The following is a 17835-nucleotide window of genomic DNA, read 5'->3' on the forward strand; positions in this document are numbered from 1 at the left end:
CTGACTCAAGAAAAAGAGGAGAGAAGATCCTGGAGGGTGAATGAAAACTTATTTAGACAAGAAAAGAATATTCAAAAGTTAAAGGAGTCTTTAAAGGATTATTTTGCTTTAAATATGTATAAGGGGACTTCAATGTCAATGGTATGGGATGCAGGTAAAGCATTTATGCGTGGGATCTTGATAAAAATGAATAATTGTCATAAGCAAAGGCAGACTCAAAAACGTAAAGAATTGGAGAATGAAATTAAGTTAAAAGAAAAGTCTTTGATTTTAAATCCTTCAGATGAAAGCATTAAAGAATCTGTAAAGTTGTTAAGAGCACAATTTAATATGTTGCTGGCGGACCAAGCTGCAACTAACTTATTGTTTATGAAACAAAATACATTTTGTAATGCCAATAAACCAGGGAGATGGCTGGCCTATCAATTAAGAAAGAATCAGAGACAGAGGATAATAGATAAAATAAATTATAAGGGCAAATTAGTCTTTCAGAAGGAATTGATTAAGAAATCTTTTTTAGATTATTATCAAAAATTATACAAATCTACTAATGTGCAAATTCTAGATATAAATAAATATTTAAGTGAGGCTAGTTTTCCCAAACTGACAGAGGATCAGAAACATGAAATTAATGGCTTAATTACCAAAGAGGAAATTGCGATAGCAATTAAACAATTGAAACTAGGCAAAGCACCGGGTACGGATGGGTTGACAGCTGTTTACTACAAAGTTTTAATGGAGGAGATGATCCAACCACTAGGCGATCTTTTCAATGATATCTTACAGGGCTCAGAGATTCCTCCTTCATGGCGTAGTGCTTTTATTTCTTTGATTCCAAAAGAGGATCAAGATCTTACTTTACCAAAGAATTATAGACCTATATCTCTTTTAAATGTGGACTATAAGATATTTGTAAAAATCTTAGTAAATAGGTTTATGAGGGTTGTGCATCATCTTGTGCATAAAGATCAATCTGGGTTTATAACTGGTAGGTACATGAAAAATAATGTTAGACAAATCATTAATTTATTAGAATATTTAGACAAGAATAACCAAGTCCCTGCAGGGCTGATATTTTTAGATGCTGAAAAAGCCTTTGATCAATTGAATTGGCATTTTATGTTAAGAGTAATTGAAAAAATGAATTTTGGTGAAAAGATATTACAAGCTCTTACGGTAATATATCAAAAACAAACGGCACAACTTATTGTTAATGGAGGTTTGTCAGAGGTATTTACAATAGAGAAAGGTACTAGGCAGGGATGTCCACTATCACCGTTGTTGTTTGTCTTAACATTGGAAATATTGTTGATCAAAATTCGAGAGTCGCAGGAAATTAAAGGAATAGAAGTTAATAAAAAAGAATATAAGTTAAGAGCCTTTGCAGACGACTTGGTGGTTACTCTGTCGCAACCTATTAGTTCTGCAGTAAAGTTATTACAGTTAATTCATCAATATGATGTTAACAAGACTAAAATCCTACCTAAAAATATGACTATTCAGGAGAAGCAGACTTTGGCTAACTTGACGGGTTTTGAAATTGTTAATAAGGTAAAATATTTGGGGGTGATGCTATCTGTTTCTAATGCAAAATTATTTAAAAATAATTATGACAGGTTGTGGGTTAGTGTACAGAAAGACTTGAAGAATTGGGAGAAGCTGCAATTATCTCTCATGGGAAGAATTGCAGTGATAAAAATGAATATTCTACCCAAGTTTCTCTTTTTGTTTCAAATGTTACCGATTTTGAAGAATGAGACTAATCTAAGTGAATGGCAGAAGGGTGTTAATAAATTTATCTGGGCAGGGAAAAAGCCAAGGGTTAAGTTTAAAATTATGCAAGACTTCTGTGAGAGAGGTGGACTCAAGGTACCGAATTTGAAATTATATTATGATGCGGTGGTTTTAACACTAATTAGTGACTGGGTAAATTTGACAAATCTTGATATACTCCATCTAGAGGGATGGGACTTACTTTTTGGGTGGCATGCCTATTTAATATTCAATAAAAAAGTGGATTGGGCTTTTAAATCTCACATTATAAGAACTTCTTTACTTAGGATTTGGAGAAAATATTATAAAAGTGATTTTAAAGTACCATTATGGGCTATACCCTGGCATGCGATAGAAGGAATAAAAAGAGGTGTTAAAATGGACATGGTGTCTTACAGACAGCTACTCAGATGGGATGGACAAAATTGGCAATTAAAATTACGGGAGGAGTTAGCACAAGAAAATATTATTTATTCTTGGTTTCAATACAGGCAATTAGCAGACAGATGGAAGGTGGACTGCAAGGTGGGTTTTCTTAGAGAAGATGAAAATCTTATTAAGCAAGTGAAGGATCAAAGACAAGCCCATATTAAGAGAATTTATGGGGTGCTAGTTGAATTGGACTCAGAAACGGAATTAATTAAAGATTGTATGATTAGATGGGCCCAAAACTTTGGTGAATCAGTCCCATTGGATACATGGGAAACCATTTGGGTAAGAAATGTCAAATTTACACAGGCACAGAATTTAAGGGAGAATTTTTATAAAATGTTTTATAGATGGCACCTTGACCCACAAAAAATGTCTTTCATGTACCCGGACTTACAGCCTAAATGTTGGAGATGTGGTTGCTCGGATGCCACCTATTACCACATTTGGTGGTTGTGCAGAGAGATAAAAGCATTTTGGATTAAGATATGGTGGAATATTCAGAGAATTTTTAGAAGGAGGGTAAAATTTACTCCGCAGTTATTTTTGTTGGGTATAGTTACTGATTGTGATACAAAGGAGGTTATATTGATGTTAAATTTGATTACAGCCGCAAGGCTGTTAGTAGGACAATATTGGAAGAAGGAATCTTTGCCTACATTGCAGGAATGGTTTCTTAAAGTGTCTTATCTGGCGGAAATGGCAAAGATTTCGTCTTTCTTAAAGGAACAAACGCAAGAGAAATTTCTTGCTGTTTGGGATAAATGGATAGAATTTATACAATTTAAATTGGATATAAAAAAATATCACATTGCTTTTTCATAATTCTTATTTCTATATACATATACATATATTTCAGTGTTATTTTTTTTTCTTTTTTATATATAATTTTTTTTAATTCTTTTTTAATTAAGCCTATATTCTGCTCTGGGAAGCTCAGGGGGGGAAGGGGGGGGTGTTTTGGGGGGGGTTGGGGAAGGGGAGTTTTGTTATGTTATGTTTAGTTTTTTTGTATATGTTGTTCTCTGTTTTTGTATTGTTATATTTTTTTCTGTTTTTTTGTAAAAACTTATAAAAATTTTCAATAATAAAAAAAAAAGAAACATTGAACATGGAAAAGATAACTTGTACTCTAAGACCTAAAGTAAATTTGAGGATAAGGAAAAAGATTTGACAAAATGGACTGCTGAGCTCTTGGGAGTACCATAAGAAATGGGGAGACAAGGGATAACAAGAGAAATATTCAATGAATATGAAGGGGCAAAAATTTTTTACAAATACATGATGTTTGATTTACCTATTATATCCACAACAACATCTGCAAAATTATGGAAAGACTCTTTGATTCAGTGGAATATTGTATATTGATTGGGAAAGATGCTTGGCAAAAGAAGAGAGCTAAAGTGAGAATTGAGGAATTAGATGATGGGATGTATCAGAGGGAATATTTAAAAATTAAACACTTGTTGGAATATGGCTGAAGAAATAGATTTTAGTTTAAGAGGGATAAACCCTCCAAGTAAGACAATATTTTTTTCTTTTCTCTTCTTTTATTTTGTTTTTTGATATGAGAAATATAAAAATGTTTGGGATGATCAATATAAAGGAATATTTAGATATTTAAATAGATAATTGATTGTAAGAAAATTCCAATGGATAACTAAAAAGGGAAAAATGTTTTGAATAGAGTTAAAAGATTAGATGATTAGATTTATTAAATGGAACATTTAAAGATTAAACATGGTTTAAGTATAGGTAAACAGAACAGAGAAAAATTGGAAATAATTATATACTAGTTCAAGAGGGATCTGTATTTTAAATAGTATATTATTTTGTTGTTTTTTCTCCCTTTTTTTCTCTCTCACGTCTTTTCTTTTCTATTTTTTCTTTCGTGTCTTTTTCCTACTTATTTTTTAGGACATCAAAATAGATTTAAATACTTTAAGGTAATTAACTCTGGGAAAATTTTAACCAGTAGAAATGTTCTGAACATTGATGGGGAAATAAATTTAAATAAGAATTGTAAACAGGATTCATGACGAGACAACCAAGATGACTAGATAGAAAAGAAGCATGATATTGATGTGACTATTATTGGTAGAAATTTTAGAAAAATCTTTATATTTAATTGTTATCTATCAAATTAATAAGAACACAATTTAATATGTTGATGGCGGATCAATCCGCAACTAATTTATTGTTTATGAAACAAAATACATTTTGTAATGCTAATAAACCAGGGAGATGGTTGGCTTATCAATTAAGAAAGAAACAGAGACAGAGAATAATAGATAAAATAAACTATAAGGGTAAACTAGTGTATCAGAAGGAATTGATTAAGAAATCTTTTTTAGATTATTATCAAAAATTATATAAATCTACCAATGTGCAAATTTTAGATATAAACAAATATTTAAGTGAGGCCAACTTTCCCAAATTGACAGAGGACCAGAAACATGAAATTAATGGCTTAATTACTAATGAGGAAATTGCGAAGGCAATTAAACAATTGAAATCAGGGAAAGCACCGGGTACGGATGGGTTGACATCCATTTATTACAAAACTCTAATGGAAGAGATGATTCAACCATTAGGTGATCTCTTTAATAATATTTTACAGGGTTCAGAGATTCCTCCTTCATGGCGTAGTGCTTTTATATCCCTGATTCCAAAAGAGGATCAAGACCTTACTTTACCAAAGAATTATAGACCTATATCTCTCTTAAATGTTGACTATAAGATATTTGCAAAAATTTTAGCTAATAGGCTTATGAGGGTTGTGCATCATCTTGTACATAAGGACCAATCTGGGTTTATAACTGGTAGGTACATGAAAAATAATGCTAGACAAATTATTAATTTATTAGAATATCTAGATAAGAATAACCAAGTTTCTGCAGGGCTGATATTCTTAGATGCTGAAAAAGCTTTTGATCAATTGAATTGGCATTTTATGTTAAGAGCAATTGAAGAGATGAATCTTGGTGGAAAGATATTACAAGCTCTTACGGCAATATACCAAAAACAAACGGCACAACTTATTGTTAATGGAGGTTTGTCAGAGGTTTTTACAATAGAGAAAGGTACTAGGCAGGGATGTCCATTATCACCGTTGTTGTTTGTTTTAACACTGGAAATTTTGTTGATTAAAATTCGAGAGTCGCAGGAAATAAAAGGAATAGAAGTTAACAAAAAAGAATATAAGTTAAGAGCTTTTGCAGACGACTTGGTGGTTACTTTGTCGCAACCTACTTATTCTGTAGTAAAGTTATTACAGCTGACTTATCATTATGGTTTGGTCTCGGGTTTTAAGATTAATGTTAATAAGACTAAAATCCTACCTAAAAATATGACTACTCGGGAAAAGCAGATTTTGGCTAACTTGACGGGTTTTGAAATTGTTAATAAGGTAAAATATTTGGGGGTGATTTTATCTGTTTCTAATGCAAAATTGTTTAAGAATAACTATGAAAGGTTGTGGGTTAGAGTACAGAAAGACTTGAGGAATTGGGAGAAGTTGCAATTATCTCTCATGGGAAGAATTGCAGTGATTAAAATGAATGTTCTACCCAAGTTTCTTTTTTTGTTTCAAATGTTACCGATTTTGAAGAATGAGATTAATTTAAGTGAATGGCAGAAAGGTATTAATAAATTTATCTGGGCAGGGAAAAAACCAAGGGTAAAGTTTAAAATCATGCAAGACTCCCGTGAGAGAGGTGGACTCAAGGTACCGAATTTGAAATTATACTATGATGCGGTGGTTTTAACATTAATTAGTGATTGGGTAAATTTAACAAATTTGGAGATACTCCATCTGGAGGGATGGGATTTACTTTTTGGTTGGCATGACTATTTAATATTTAATAAGAAAGTGGACCGGGCTTTTAAATCTCATATTATAAGAATCTCTTTACTTAGGGTTTGGAGAAAATATTATAAAAGTGATTTTAAAATACCATTATGGGCTATACCTTGGCATGCGATAGAGGGGATAAAAAGAGGTGTTAAAATGGATACGGTGTCTTATACACAGTTACTCAGATGGGATGGACAAAACTGGCAGTTAAAACTATTGGAAGAGTTAGTACATGAAAATATTACTTATTCTTGGTTTCAATATAGGCAATTAGTAGACAGATGGAAGATGGATCGTAAGGTGGGTTTCCTCAGAGAAGATGAAAATCTTATTAAGCAAGTGAAGGATCAAAGACAAACTCATATTAAGAGAATTTATGGGGTTCTAGTGGAATTGGATTCAGAAACAGAATTAATTAAAGATTGTATGATTAAATGGGCGCAGAATTTTGGTGAACCAGTTCTACTGGATACCTGGGAAACTATTTGGGTGAGAAATGTTAAATTTACACAAGCACAGAATCTAAGGGAGAATTTTTATAAAATGTTTTATAGATGGCACCTTGATCCACAAAAAATGTCTTTTATGTACCCTGACCTACAGCCTAAATGTTGGAGATGTGGTTGTTTGGATGCCACCTACTATCATATTTGGTGGTCGTGCAGAAATATAAAAGCTTTTTGGATTAAGATATGGTGGAATATTCAGAGAATCTTTAGAAGGAGGGTAAAATTTACTCCACAATTATTTTTGTTAGGTATAGTTACTGATTGTGATACAAAGGAGGTTATATTGATGTTGAACTTGATTACAGCCGCAAGGCTGTTAGTAGGACAATATTGGAAGAAGGAATCTTTGCCTACTTTGCAGGAATGGTTTTTTAAAGTGTCTTATCTGGCGGAAATGGCAAAGATTTCGGCTTTCTTAAAAGAACAATCGCAAGAGAAATTTCTTGCTCTTTGGGATAAATGGATAAAGTTTATACAATTTAAATTGGATATAAAAAAATATCATTTAGCTTTTCTATAACTTTTATTTATATATATATATATATACATCTTAGTGTTATATTCTTTTTTCTCATATAATTTTTCTAACTTTTTTAAATTAAGCCTATATTCTGCTCTGGGAAGCTCCGGGGGGGGAGGGAATGGGGGTTTTGGGGAGGGTTGGGGAAGGGTTGTTTTGCTTTGTTTTGTCTTGTTTTTTTATGCTGTTTTTGTATTGTCATTTTTTTGTCTTTTTGTAAAAATTTATAAAAATTTTCAATAAAAAAAAAGAATTGTATTAATTTAAGATTACAAAGAGAATATGATTGGAAGAAGAGAAAATCAAGCAAAGCTATTATATGGACTTTGGAATATAGAAACTAACAGTTAGTGATTACTTTGTAAACATAAACCCAGACAACATGCTGTTTACCAAGTATCTATGTTAAAAAAAATCAATAAAATATAAATATTTTTAAAAAGGTATTCATCAAATAGATAATTTATTATTTTAACCAAAACAATTTAAAAACTGAGGATCTACATTTTAAAACCAACTAGGTATGCAGATCTTATTATACAAATACTATTATTCAATTATTATACAAATGCTTAAATATCAGATACATCTTTAGAAATTAACAAATACTACTTGTATTTCATTCTAATTTGCATACCATTTTCATTTTACTTATTGGCATTATAGTTTTAATTAATTTTATTGTTCTATTCTGATAAATTAATGTGCAGACATACTGCAAAATAAATATAAGCATCTTTAAATGCCACACCTTTATAGCAAATAACGCCTTTCAGTGTGCCTAATGGGAATGAGAAATAACAAATGGCATCAATGCATTGCTATAGTATCAACAATACTAACCTTATTTAAGATGAAAAATCTGATCAAGAGAAACAGTGCACCAGACATCATACCAGATAATAGTGGGGAGATAAACCAGGAAGCAACTGAATATAAATTCAAAGAAATGTTACATTCAATAATTGGCAAGGTTCCATCCAATGTAAAATTCTGCTAAAGAACAACTTGTTCTTTATGTTACTTTCTAATAATTGTTTAAATAGACTCAAAGTTTGCAATAGTGGCGAATAGCTGTAGTTTGAGTGTAGGATGAGGATGAAGGTTCATCCTTGGAGTTTGTGGGTTGGCTTCAAACGATTCTTACCAGACTAGGTAACATCTTCAGCAACTTTTAGGGGATGTCTGTGTCAGCACTGACACAGACATCCCCTAAAAGCTGCTGAAGATATTACCTAGTCCGGTATCGAAAAGTTCATAAATCAAACTACAAGCTCAGAGAACAGAACCTTCACCTTCAGACTCAAAGTCATTTTTAAAAAGTGTAAAATTCAGCCAAGGGAAAGATGTTTGAATCCAACTGATTTTAATAGAGATGTTATATGCCTCTTATACTAATTAAGTTTATATTTAAAAGTACTTTTAAATATGCTCTTTTGCAATTCCAAAATGTCATCAGAATTTTTTATTCTGCGCTGTCAAGTCGAGTTTGCTTAGTTTTTCTTTGTATCAAATGTTCATCTTACTTTAGCTTTTACTGTTTAAAATCAACACCAGAGTTCGATTTCTTGAAGTTTTAAAAAAAAACCTTTAAAATGAAAAAATGTGTATGTATGTACGTATGTAAAAGTGGTTCATATGATAGTATAAAGAACGTCATATAAATTAACTAAATAAAAGTACTACTGAAGTTTATAAATAAATACTGAATTTATAGTTTAAATTCTTAAGCAATCTTTTAAAAATAACAATAACATATAAAATATATAAACTAGCAAGGAATAAAAATATAACAAGATTCTGCTGAACACTGTGTGAAACCAATATGCATTCTCTAATTTTGCTCTACCTCAATTAATTTTACTAAATTTAATTGGTTGCAGAAATAGATCAACATAATATTTCAGTAATACTAAAAGTTTCCGTAGCTTAACAGAGTTTTAAGAATACTTTATTTTTTAATGCAGCTATGTTACATAAGAGAGCTAGTTTGCTCTAGTAGTTAAGGTAGTGTTTCTCAACTATAGCAACTTCTGGGAGTTGAAGTCCACATTATCTTAAATTTACTAAGATTGAGAAATGCTACATTGAGCTATCAGGCTAGAAACTAGGAAACCGCGAGTTCTAGTTCTGCCTTAAGCACAAAGCCACCTAGATGATCTTGTGCTAAGAACTTTCTCTCAGCCCTAGAAAGAAGGCAAAGGCAAACCATTTTTGAAAAAACCTCAGGGACTTATCAAACTGGTCTCTGAGAATAGGACATGGTTGAATGGAAGAAAACAAATTACACTACGAATAGTAGCATTTATATTATAAATAAAAACTATAGTATGGAATTCAGGGCCTGTGACATCTGAAATTGTATTTCAATTTGTAAATGTCTTTTGTCTTAATTAACCCTGAAATTCGTTAAAACGAAAATAATCATATGACTCAACCACTTTTTTCGCCCTTTTCCTTTCAGAGAGTGATTAATATACTTCTAAATGGCTAACCCCTAACCCAGTGGTTCTCAACCTGTGGGTCGGGACCCCATTTGGGGTCGAATGACCATTTCACGGGGGTCACCAAACCATGCTGTCCGCCATTTTTTCCCTTTTCCCTAGCTGTCTTACTCCCTCTTATTGGTGGCCACACCCACTTGGGGGTCACCACAACCTGGGGAACTGTATTATGGGGTCACGGCATTAGAAAGGTTGAGAATCACTGCCCTAACCTAATACATTATAGATACATAAGCATTTAATTATCAGAATTCCTGTGCATCTCTTGCCTGGAGAGTCTAATTTTTGTATAGTATCTTAATGAAACTATAATTTACAATAATGTCTGAACTACAAACAGTAGCATTCCAGACAAAACGTATTTGAATATAACTATCACAACTTTTCAAAACACTTTTTAAAATTCATTGCATGTTATACATAAAGAGAATGTAATTTACCAATCTTGACAAGTTCCATCCACTGGACTCCTTGTGTGCCAATTGCAACTAATGAGAAACCTATAGTAGAACCCACTATACAATGAGTTCCAGATATTGGAAGTTTCAAAAATGATGCTATCAGCTGCCAAACAGCAGATCCTAAAATGTAAAGTATAAAGAGAACAATCAAGACAGGACATTTTAACCTTCTGGAATATTAGAATTTGAAGTCATCCATATAGTCTTGCAAAGGCAAGAAGCTCCTTATAAAGGATGAGAGTTACTGGATGCCACCAATTCAATTGAGAAATGATTTGCTCTCTACTAATTTCAGTTCAAATATTCTTATTTTCTGTAGTGTAATAAAAGATCTTCAGGTTAGCAAATATTCTTATATCATCATATATTTTATTGTTCCACTTTTATGAATACATGCCCTTAATAAGAACAAATGACTAATGGTGCAAATATATTTATTTCTTTTATTTGGGTAATTTCATTGTCAAATATGCGATTCTGATAACTATCCAACCCACACAATTTTCAATAACTCATCACTATCTACCATTTCAGGATATCTGACAGAGTTCTACTTATACCATATTTCAATAAGACCCAGTATCTCACTCATAGCTGTAGAAAGACACGGAGTTTATACAACAAACTATCAGTTTAATATAATTGTTTGAGTCTAATACTTTTGTGAATTTTTGGGATTACCACTGCCAGTAATCCTCAATTTGTGACTATAATTGGGACCAGAATTTCTGTGCTAAGCAAGATAAATTGTTGTTATGTGGGTCAGGTCCAACTGTACCTTTTTTTGCCATAAATCTTAAATGAATCATTGCAGTTGTTAAGGCAATCATGCAGTCATTAAGCAAATCTGGCTTGATGAAAGTCAGCTGGCAAGGTCACAAATTGGGATCACGTGAGCACAGGACATTGCAACTGAATTAAGTATCTCAGTTACCACATGCCCAAATTTTGATGATGTGACCATAGGAATGCTACAATGATTATAAGTGCAAAGATCATTCATAAATCACTTTTTGAATGCCGTTGTAACTTTAAATGGCTGTTAAATGAATGGTTGTAAGTACTGTATTTCTTTTCCGTACTTCAGCCACTTCAATAAGGGTACATCGAGCCAACAAAGCAGATATTACAAGCTAATAAATTGTTGGATGCAGTGTATAAGGTAGAAACAAAGAAACATTCAAATAATCTAAAAGGGAAATTATCTTCATGGTTAAAGTAATCCTTGTAGTACATGTAATCTTATATTAACAAGCATTTTCTTCTTGAAACAATTGCTACATTAGGAAATGTACAACTGCAAAATATTTACTAGCAATAGTAATCCACAAAAGTGTTGGACTCTTAACAATTTATTTTTATATATATTAGTTCATTTGTTTCATTATCTGGAACTATACACAATAAAAATTTGATTTGCTGATTACCATTGAAGAAATAAACAGGGCTCTAGCATCATTTTAAAGAAAGTCACACCAATGAGTTGCAGGAAATAACTCAAACACAAACATTTAAAGTGTACAGGAATGAAAGAGAAGGATAGGCATTGTAATAAATAAGGGAGAAAGGAAGGAATCCCATGTGCCAATAAAAAAAAATATTCATATGGCATAGCACACTTCAAAAATACTTTTTTCAATTCTACTTCTGGAATGTTTTGAACTAATTAACTGTCATTCTCAACAAATCAAAGGGGGTAAAGGCAAAACCTGATTAAATAATTGCTTTATATGATAGATACATCTAAAACTAAAATATACTTCGCTCTAGCTAGAAGTACTAAATAATATTCACACCCAAAGGTATTATCAGAAAAGTACCCAGATTTCACTCAGAAATTTTTTGGCAGTGGTTTGTCAAAAATTATCTACATGCCATTTGCATCAACTAAGCCAGGGCTTTTCAATCTTTTCAACCATTGTACCACTTTTAGGATATGGCAACATCCGAGCACCAACAATCACCTAGCAAGGTGTCAAAAACTTGATGACCCCCCCCAAAAAAGGAAAAAAGTAATGAAGTACAGGTAGTCCCCGACTTACAACAGTTCGCTTAGTAACTGTTTGAAGTTACAATGGCACTGAAAAAAGTGCCCGCAAGCCACAGCCGAGCAAGATATCTGCCTGCCCGCCCGCCCGTACTCTTCCTCCTGTCCGAGGTTTTCATTGTTGTGAGCATTTCTGTTGAGGATTGGCAGCGGGGATGGGGGGGGGGTGTTTGGTTTTTATTCTCCCCGTCTGCTGGGTGGTTGCAGCAGGCTTTGGTCACTTCACATGACCCTGGGACACTGTGACCATCATAAATATGAATCAGTGCCAAACATGTGAATGTAAATCACAAGACCCTGGAGATACTGCAGCATTCCAGCTGATCGGCGCTTCTTCTAGGCTCAGAAGCGCCAGGATCAGCACCGAGGTCCAGCTGGAGCTTGGCGCTGATCCTGATGCTTCCACTGAGCCCTGACAGCCCCGAAGAAGCACTGATCCTGGAGCTTCCACTGATCCCTGCAGCTCCAGCTATTTCTTGCTCAGGCTTGTGCGGTGCTGCCACGAGTTCAGCTCATTTCCCTCCCCCGCTACCACTTTTCTCGGATGGTCACATACCACCTGCCAGGTGCCAATGTATCACAGGTGGTACCACTGGTTGAAAAGCCTTGAACTAAGCTGAGCAAACATTTATTATTTTAAAAGTGATAAAACAATGACAACAATCCCTCTCAAAAAGATCATTCTATTCTTTTTTAAAATAATCTATTAACATAATATACCACTCCTTTTATGAATTCAACAAGCAAAACACATGACTTATAGTATTATCTTTCTAAGCAAATTAGGGTTTTTTATTCTAACATAACTTCTCACTCCCACAGCTTACTGTTTAATAATTTATGGTCCCAATGGACTTATTTTGGGGCAACAACAAACTAAAACAGCATCAAAGGAATGCCTTCTGGAAGTGAAAATGTTTGGATGAAATGGTGTTAAAGTTCATTTGATAGCCACAGAACTTAAATTAAATACAAGTGATGAGACATAATTTTAACTGTAACCTATTCTTATACAACTACATTAGGAGTAATCTAAGATTACTTGTTTTGGTTCTAATCAAACATATACATCAAAATTCAGGATAGCAAGACAAATCCAATATTCTAATGTTAACTAAGCCATAATCTGTATTGATATATCCTCGCAGAATGTAGAGTTATATTCTAATCCCTCTAAGGGAGGAAGAAACGCACCCTTCATAAACAAACTTGGACATAATATTTTATGCGGACTCCATTGCTTTGCCATTCATCTAAAATTAGACCTATATATCAATTAAAAATATTTTAATCATTATCTGTATTTAATCATTAACAGTCAAAGTATTTTAAATAACCTTAAAATTTTTAGAATTAATTGATTTGCAACTGCATATAAGACTCCATCCATTTTTAAAAGATGAAAATTAATATAACTGCAAATAGTAGAACAATTTTTTTATGATGACAGTGGAAGTAAGAAAACATATGCTTTTAAATGAGATGTACATTTTTCTATCCATACAAATTTCTGCTGGGTTAAAAAACAGGATGTATCCCTCCCATTTTTGTTTTCATTTTCAAGTGTGATACAATTTAAGACAGCATTTTTATCCTCAACATTTTGTCTTATGGTTAAATGTTCATATAAACTAATAAATCAAAATATGGTACTTGACAGCCTATTTAATGAAGATTCCAATCCTATTCCGAAGCCAAAAAAGAAAGTATCCATACTTTTTGGTTATTGCTGTTATCTTCCTTCTCTGTACAATTCAAGTGGGAGGGAGCAACAGTGCAACCGCATAGCACTGTACAGGCTCAGAGTTGTGGACAGTCCCAGAACAAACAAGTCAAGCTCCCAAGAATATCCTCCTGCCCCTCGGTCTCAGAATGGATCCCAGCAAATGTTTTGAAATGTCATCCCTTGAGGGCAATCTGATCTGCTCACTAGAAGCAGAGGGCTGTATTCTCTTGATAAGATCAAATCACATTTCCCTAACTCATTGCATTGTTGTGTGGGGAAGAAAATAGGAGCTTTCTTGTGGCTTATTTTCCCCAAGCTCCAGTGTAAAGAAAAGAAATTACTGTTCTCCCCAAACCCTCACCATGTTCCAAAGAACGGGAGACACTGACTGTAAGTACAAATAAAATAGATTCATAAGATAAGCTAGTATTTTAAGATTTCTTTTTCATAAAAATTCATAAAATTATAAATACAAATCTAAGTCACCAATATTTTAAGTATACTACAGTGATATGCAATGTTATGTTATCTTGCCAATATCTTGTTATATATTACTCTTTTAATAGTTTTAGAATGTCATACACTATATTGAAATAGTAAATAAACAGAATCCTTAGAAAGACCGATTATAATTCAAATCTTTTAAACTTAAGAATGGGCAATATTTTCTTTCCTAAAATAATATAATCAACTACAGATAATATTAATCTTGCTCTAAACCAACTGTGATCTGAATCTATGGTAAAAAAAGGTATAAAATTAACTTCTATTAATTTTAAACTACTAAAGGCATCTGGCCAAGGAAGAGCGTGCAGAACCCAATTCCAGGGCCTGCTCTTGACTTCTCAATAACTTCCTCAATCTCCATGGAATTTTGTAGATTGAGAAATGTGCAAATTATTACTTTAGTTTTACCAAGATATAAGAACTTTTAATTGTTTGAAAAAAAATAAATACTTAAGAAAAATAAGGTTACTTACCAACCATTGCACTGACTTCTCCAGCCATAAGTAGACCTGTTGAGTTGTCATAGAAGTTCACATCAATTATACCTTTACGAATGGTTTCACCTACTTTTGCTCCCAGCAATACTGAACCAGTAGTTTCAAAAATTGAAGCAAGGATACAGGCTTGGCGCAAAGTAACTACACCAGAACCCACAGCAGTACCAAAAGAATTTGCAACATCATTTGCACCAACTGAAAATGCTAAAATAAAAGCAATGATAAAACCCACAACGACCATCCACAGATATTCTTCCAATGCCATTTTTCTCCGAGTGCTCTTGTAGTTCAGATTCCCATTTAAAACTATTTTAATTAAACAAAGCTGAAAGGTAGTGAGCAGATTTAAAAGCTGATTTTATGCACACAATGAGTTCTCTCTGGAAAGTGCTGTGTGATACAGGAGCGTGAAGAAACTGCTAACTGGTGATTTTCAAGCTACTGTCAATACTGTTTGTTTGGCTTAATTCAGTCACCAGCAAGATCCATTCCATATTTTGCTTCAGTAGGTTTACAGTTGTAGTGATCTCTCCTACAAAAAGAAAAAAAAGAAAAAACTAGAATCAAACACTATATAATTATAAATAAGAAAATCTAGAATGTCATATGATACCCTGGTAACTACAGACAAAATGGCTGAAGTCAGATTAAAACTGACAGTACTTAGGGGACAATAATAAATTATAATTGAGACTTTTCTACTTCCTAGAAAACTTAAAAAATTAAATAGAGACATAGGCATAATCTTTTGATATTTACCAAGTATCTGTAAGAAAGAATATATTGAATTAATCTTATTATGATTAAGCAAGAATGTCCTTTAGCAAGGATGCCTGCTAAACATAATTAAAGCGTAATTAATCTGTGTGGTTCAAAATAACTTGAATGTGCTTTTTCCTGTGTAAATTTATTATACTTTGTCTCTTGTAAAATAGCAGAGACTGGTATTAACTCCTTGTACTGTTTAGAAAACTGAAAGCATCCTTGTTCCTTAACTAATTAAGTCTATAACATAAAGGCTACTTCATGCAGATTTATCAAAATAATATATTAGTTGCTATTGTCTGTCCTGCTGAACATAGTTTGGGACACATTAACTTTTGAAATACACTACTTGAATTGTAATCACATAAATTTTATCATAAACAGAGCTTTCCATTACAATCCTTGTAAAAAATGAATTAAAAAGTCATCTCTTCTAGAAACTCTGAAATCTGATTTTGCTTTAACATATGTAAGAATTTAATACTTTGTGCCAGGTAACTTAAATTCTATTCTAAGAAAGTTAAATTCTGCTACTTGAATGAGTTTTGAATACTTGACAAATACAATAATTCATTAATGTCATTATGTCCACAAATCATAAGAAAGCACTAGCAAAGAACCTAGGACACTGAAGCCTCACACTCAACTACCAGAATTAGCTTCTTTATTTTACCAGTCTGCCCATTCAAGTATTTCTTGTTTAACAACCATAATTGGAATCAGCAACTCAGTCATTAAATTAAGATTGCTAGGTGAAAAATCATGTGACTGTGACTACAATCTTACTTCAGCTTTCTTACACACCTGTAAAGGTTATAAATGTGAGCATCGGTTGCACACTTTTCCATAATAAACACAACAATGAACAGTCACTATATGAGGCAGTTGCTAAACAAGGACTACTTGTACTGTCAACAATGTATGTTTAAAAGAATTATTCCTGGAAGTACTGGATGTCCACAAAAAAGAATGTTCTGGTACTCTTTTTAGGTTTCTAAAGCATCTCCTCCTACAGTGACGGGGCTTTGTCTTACCTGAACGCCTTTTCTCAGCATGATGATGGAGAATCCACCAATGGGTTTTGCTCGTCTTCTGCCCGTAGACTAAGTCAGCCAATTTTGCTACGCCTCTCTTCCTGGGCCTTCTTCTTCCCAATCTCAACTGAACTCCCGTGTGTTGGCTCAATCTTTTTCCAGCACAGGACCTGACTGGCCCTAAGGATGGGAATGGATTCTCCAATGTCATGCTGAGAAAAGGCATTCCGCTGCATCCCCGGATACCGTAGATGGTGAAACAAGAACTACTAGTGGTTCATCTACTATTGGGACCTCTATTACCTCCGATAAGGCCAGATCTATGTTGAACAGCTTCTTCTCTGTCCCCCCATTGGAAGGAAGGCCCTCGGTGCCCCTAAATTATTCTGAATTGTGTCAAAGAAGAGAGGGGGACAGGGAATAAATTGTTGTGTGTAAGTGGGCTGCGAAAACACTCTGCTGTTTGTGTCCTGATGTGCTGAGGATCCCTCTTGGGGAAGCCTCGGTCTCTTAATCTTTGCAGTGCTGCTGGCCTTGTGAAGCAAGGATTTGATTAAAGATGGGTTGAAGAGGCCCATGAATGGTGGAGGATCTGGGGATACAGTATATCATCATCCTCCGACAGCCCCTGATCCATTTGCTCATAGTCCTTCGCGGGAGACTTCCTGCTTCTTGAGGAACGAGAAGGGGAAATTGATTCCTGGTATGCTGAGGCCTCCTCCTGTGAAAGGTAGGAATGGCCTCTTGAAGCTACAGACCTGGCTCTGGACCTATGATGTCTTGAAGAGGCTATGGCCTGAGCAACGACCTGAGATATCAGGGATTGTAAGTGTTCCAATGACAAGGCTCCCTGATTGTCTGAAAGACTAGGCCCTGCTGCAGAGTTTGTGTCTGGTACTCCTGGGCTTTTGGGCCCTTTGCTTAGGGGGGATCTGTCTGCCTGTTCTGTGTCAGCCTCTGTTTCCAGAGGTTCCTGACTAGGCTGCAGCGGACCAAATATTTCCTCCTCCGTGTAAGCTGGTGGGACTAGGCCGTCTCCTGCTATATTTTGCCTCTTTTCAGCTCTAGAGAACTGTTTCTCCAGAGCCTGGTGGCAACGCTTGGCCTCCTTGTCCGATGCCTTGGAGGATCTTTTGCTAGAAATTGCTTTGGCCTTGATCCTGCCCGCTGCCTCCTGGTTGGAGGATCTTGGCCTCTTGCGTCCAGG

The 17835-nt window shown here is 34.1% G+C and overlaps 1 protein-coding gene across 6 annotated transcripts in view; it reads right to left on the bottom strand.

The window, feature by feature from the left end:
* The window catches only part of LOC120297791 (sodium-dependent phosphate transporter 2-like), an 81506-nt gene that overhangs the window by 15913 nt on the left and 47758 nt on the right, over nt 1-17835 (bottom strand). For 3 of the 6 annotated variants that reach the window (XM_039320816.1, XM_039320813.1, XM_039320815.1), the window contains exons 2-4: nt 14806-15361; nt 10032-10172; nt 7931-8016 (exon numbers count right to left, since the gene is read on the bottom strand). In XM_039320816.1, the coding sequence (XP_039176750.1) occupies nt 7931-8016; nt 10032-10172; nt 14806-15094 (516 nt within the window). In that variant the 5' untranslated portion in view covers nt 15095-15361. Of the gene's footprint in view, nt 1-7930; nt 8017-10031; nt 10173-14805; nt 15362-17835 lie in introns of those variants that run through there. The other 3 variants (XM_039320810.1, XM_039320811.1, XM_039320812.1) reach the window with 1 other exon arrangement.

The sequence above is a fragment of the Crotalus tigris genome, unplaced genomic scaffold (assembly GCF_016545835.1).
Source record: "Crotalus tigris isolate CLP2741 ecotype Arizona unplaced genomic scaffold, ASM1654583v1 scf7180000023708.825605204:138715, whole genome shotgun sequence".
Classification (NCBI taxonomy): Eukaryota; Metazoa; Chordata; class Lepidosauria; order Squamata; family Viperidae; genus Crotalus; species Crotalus tigris.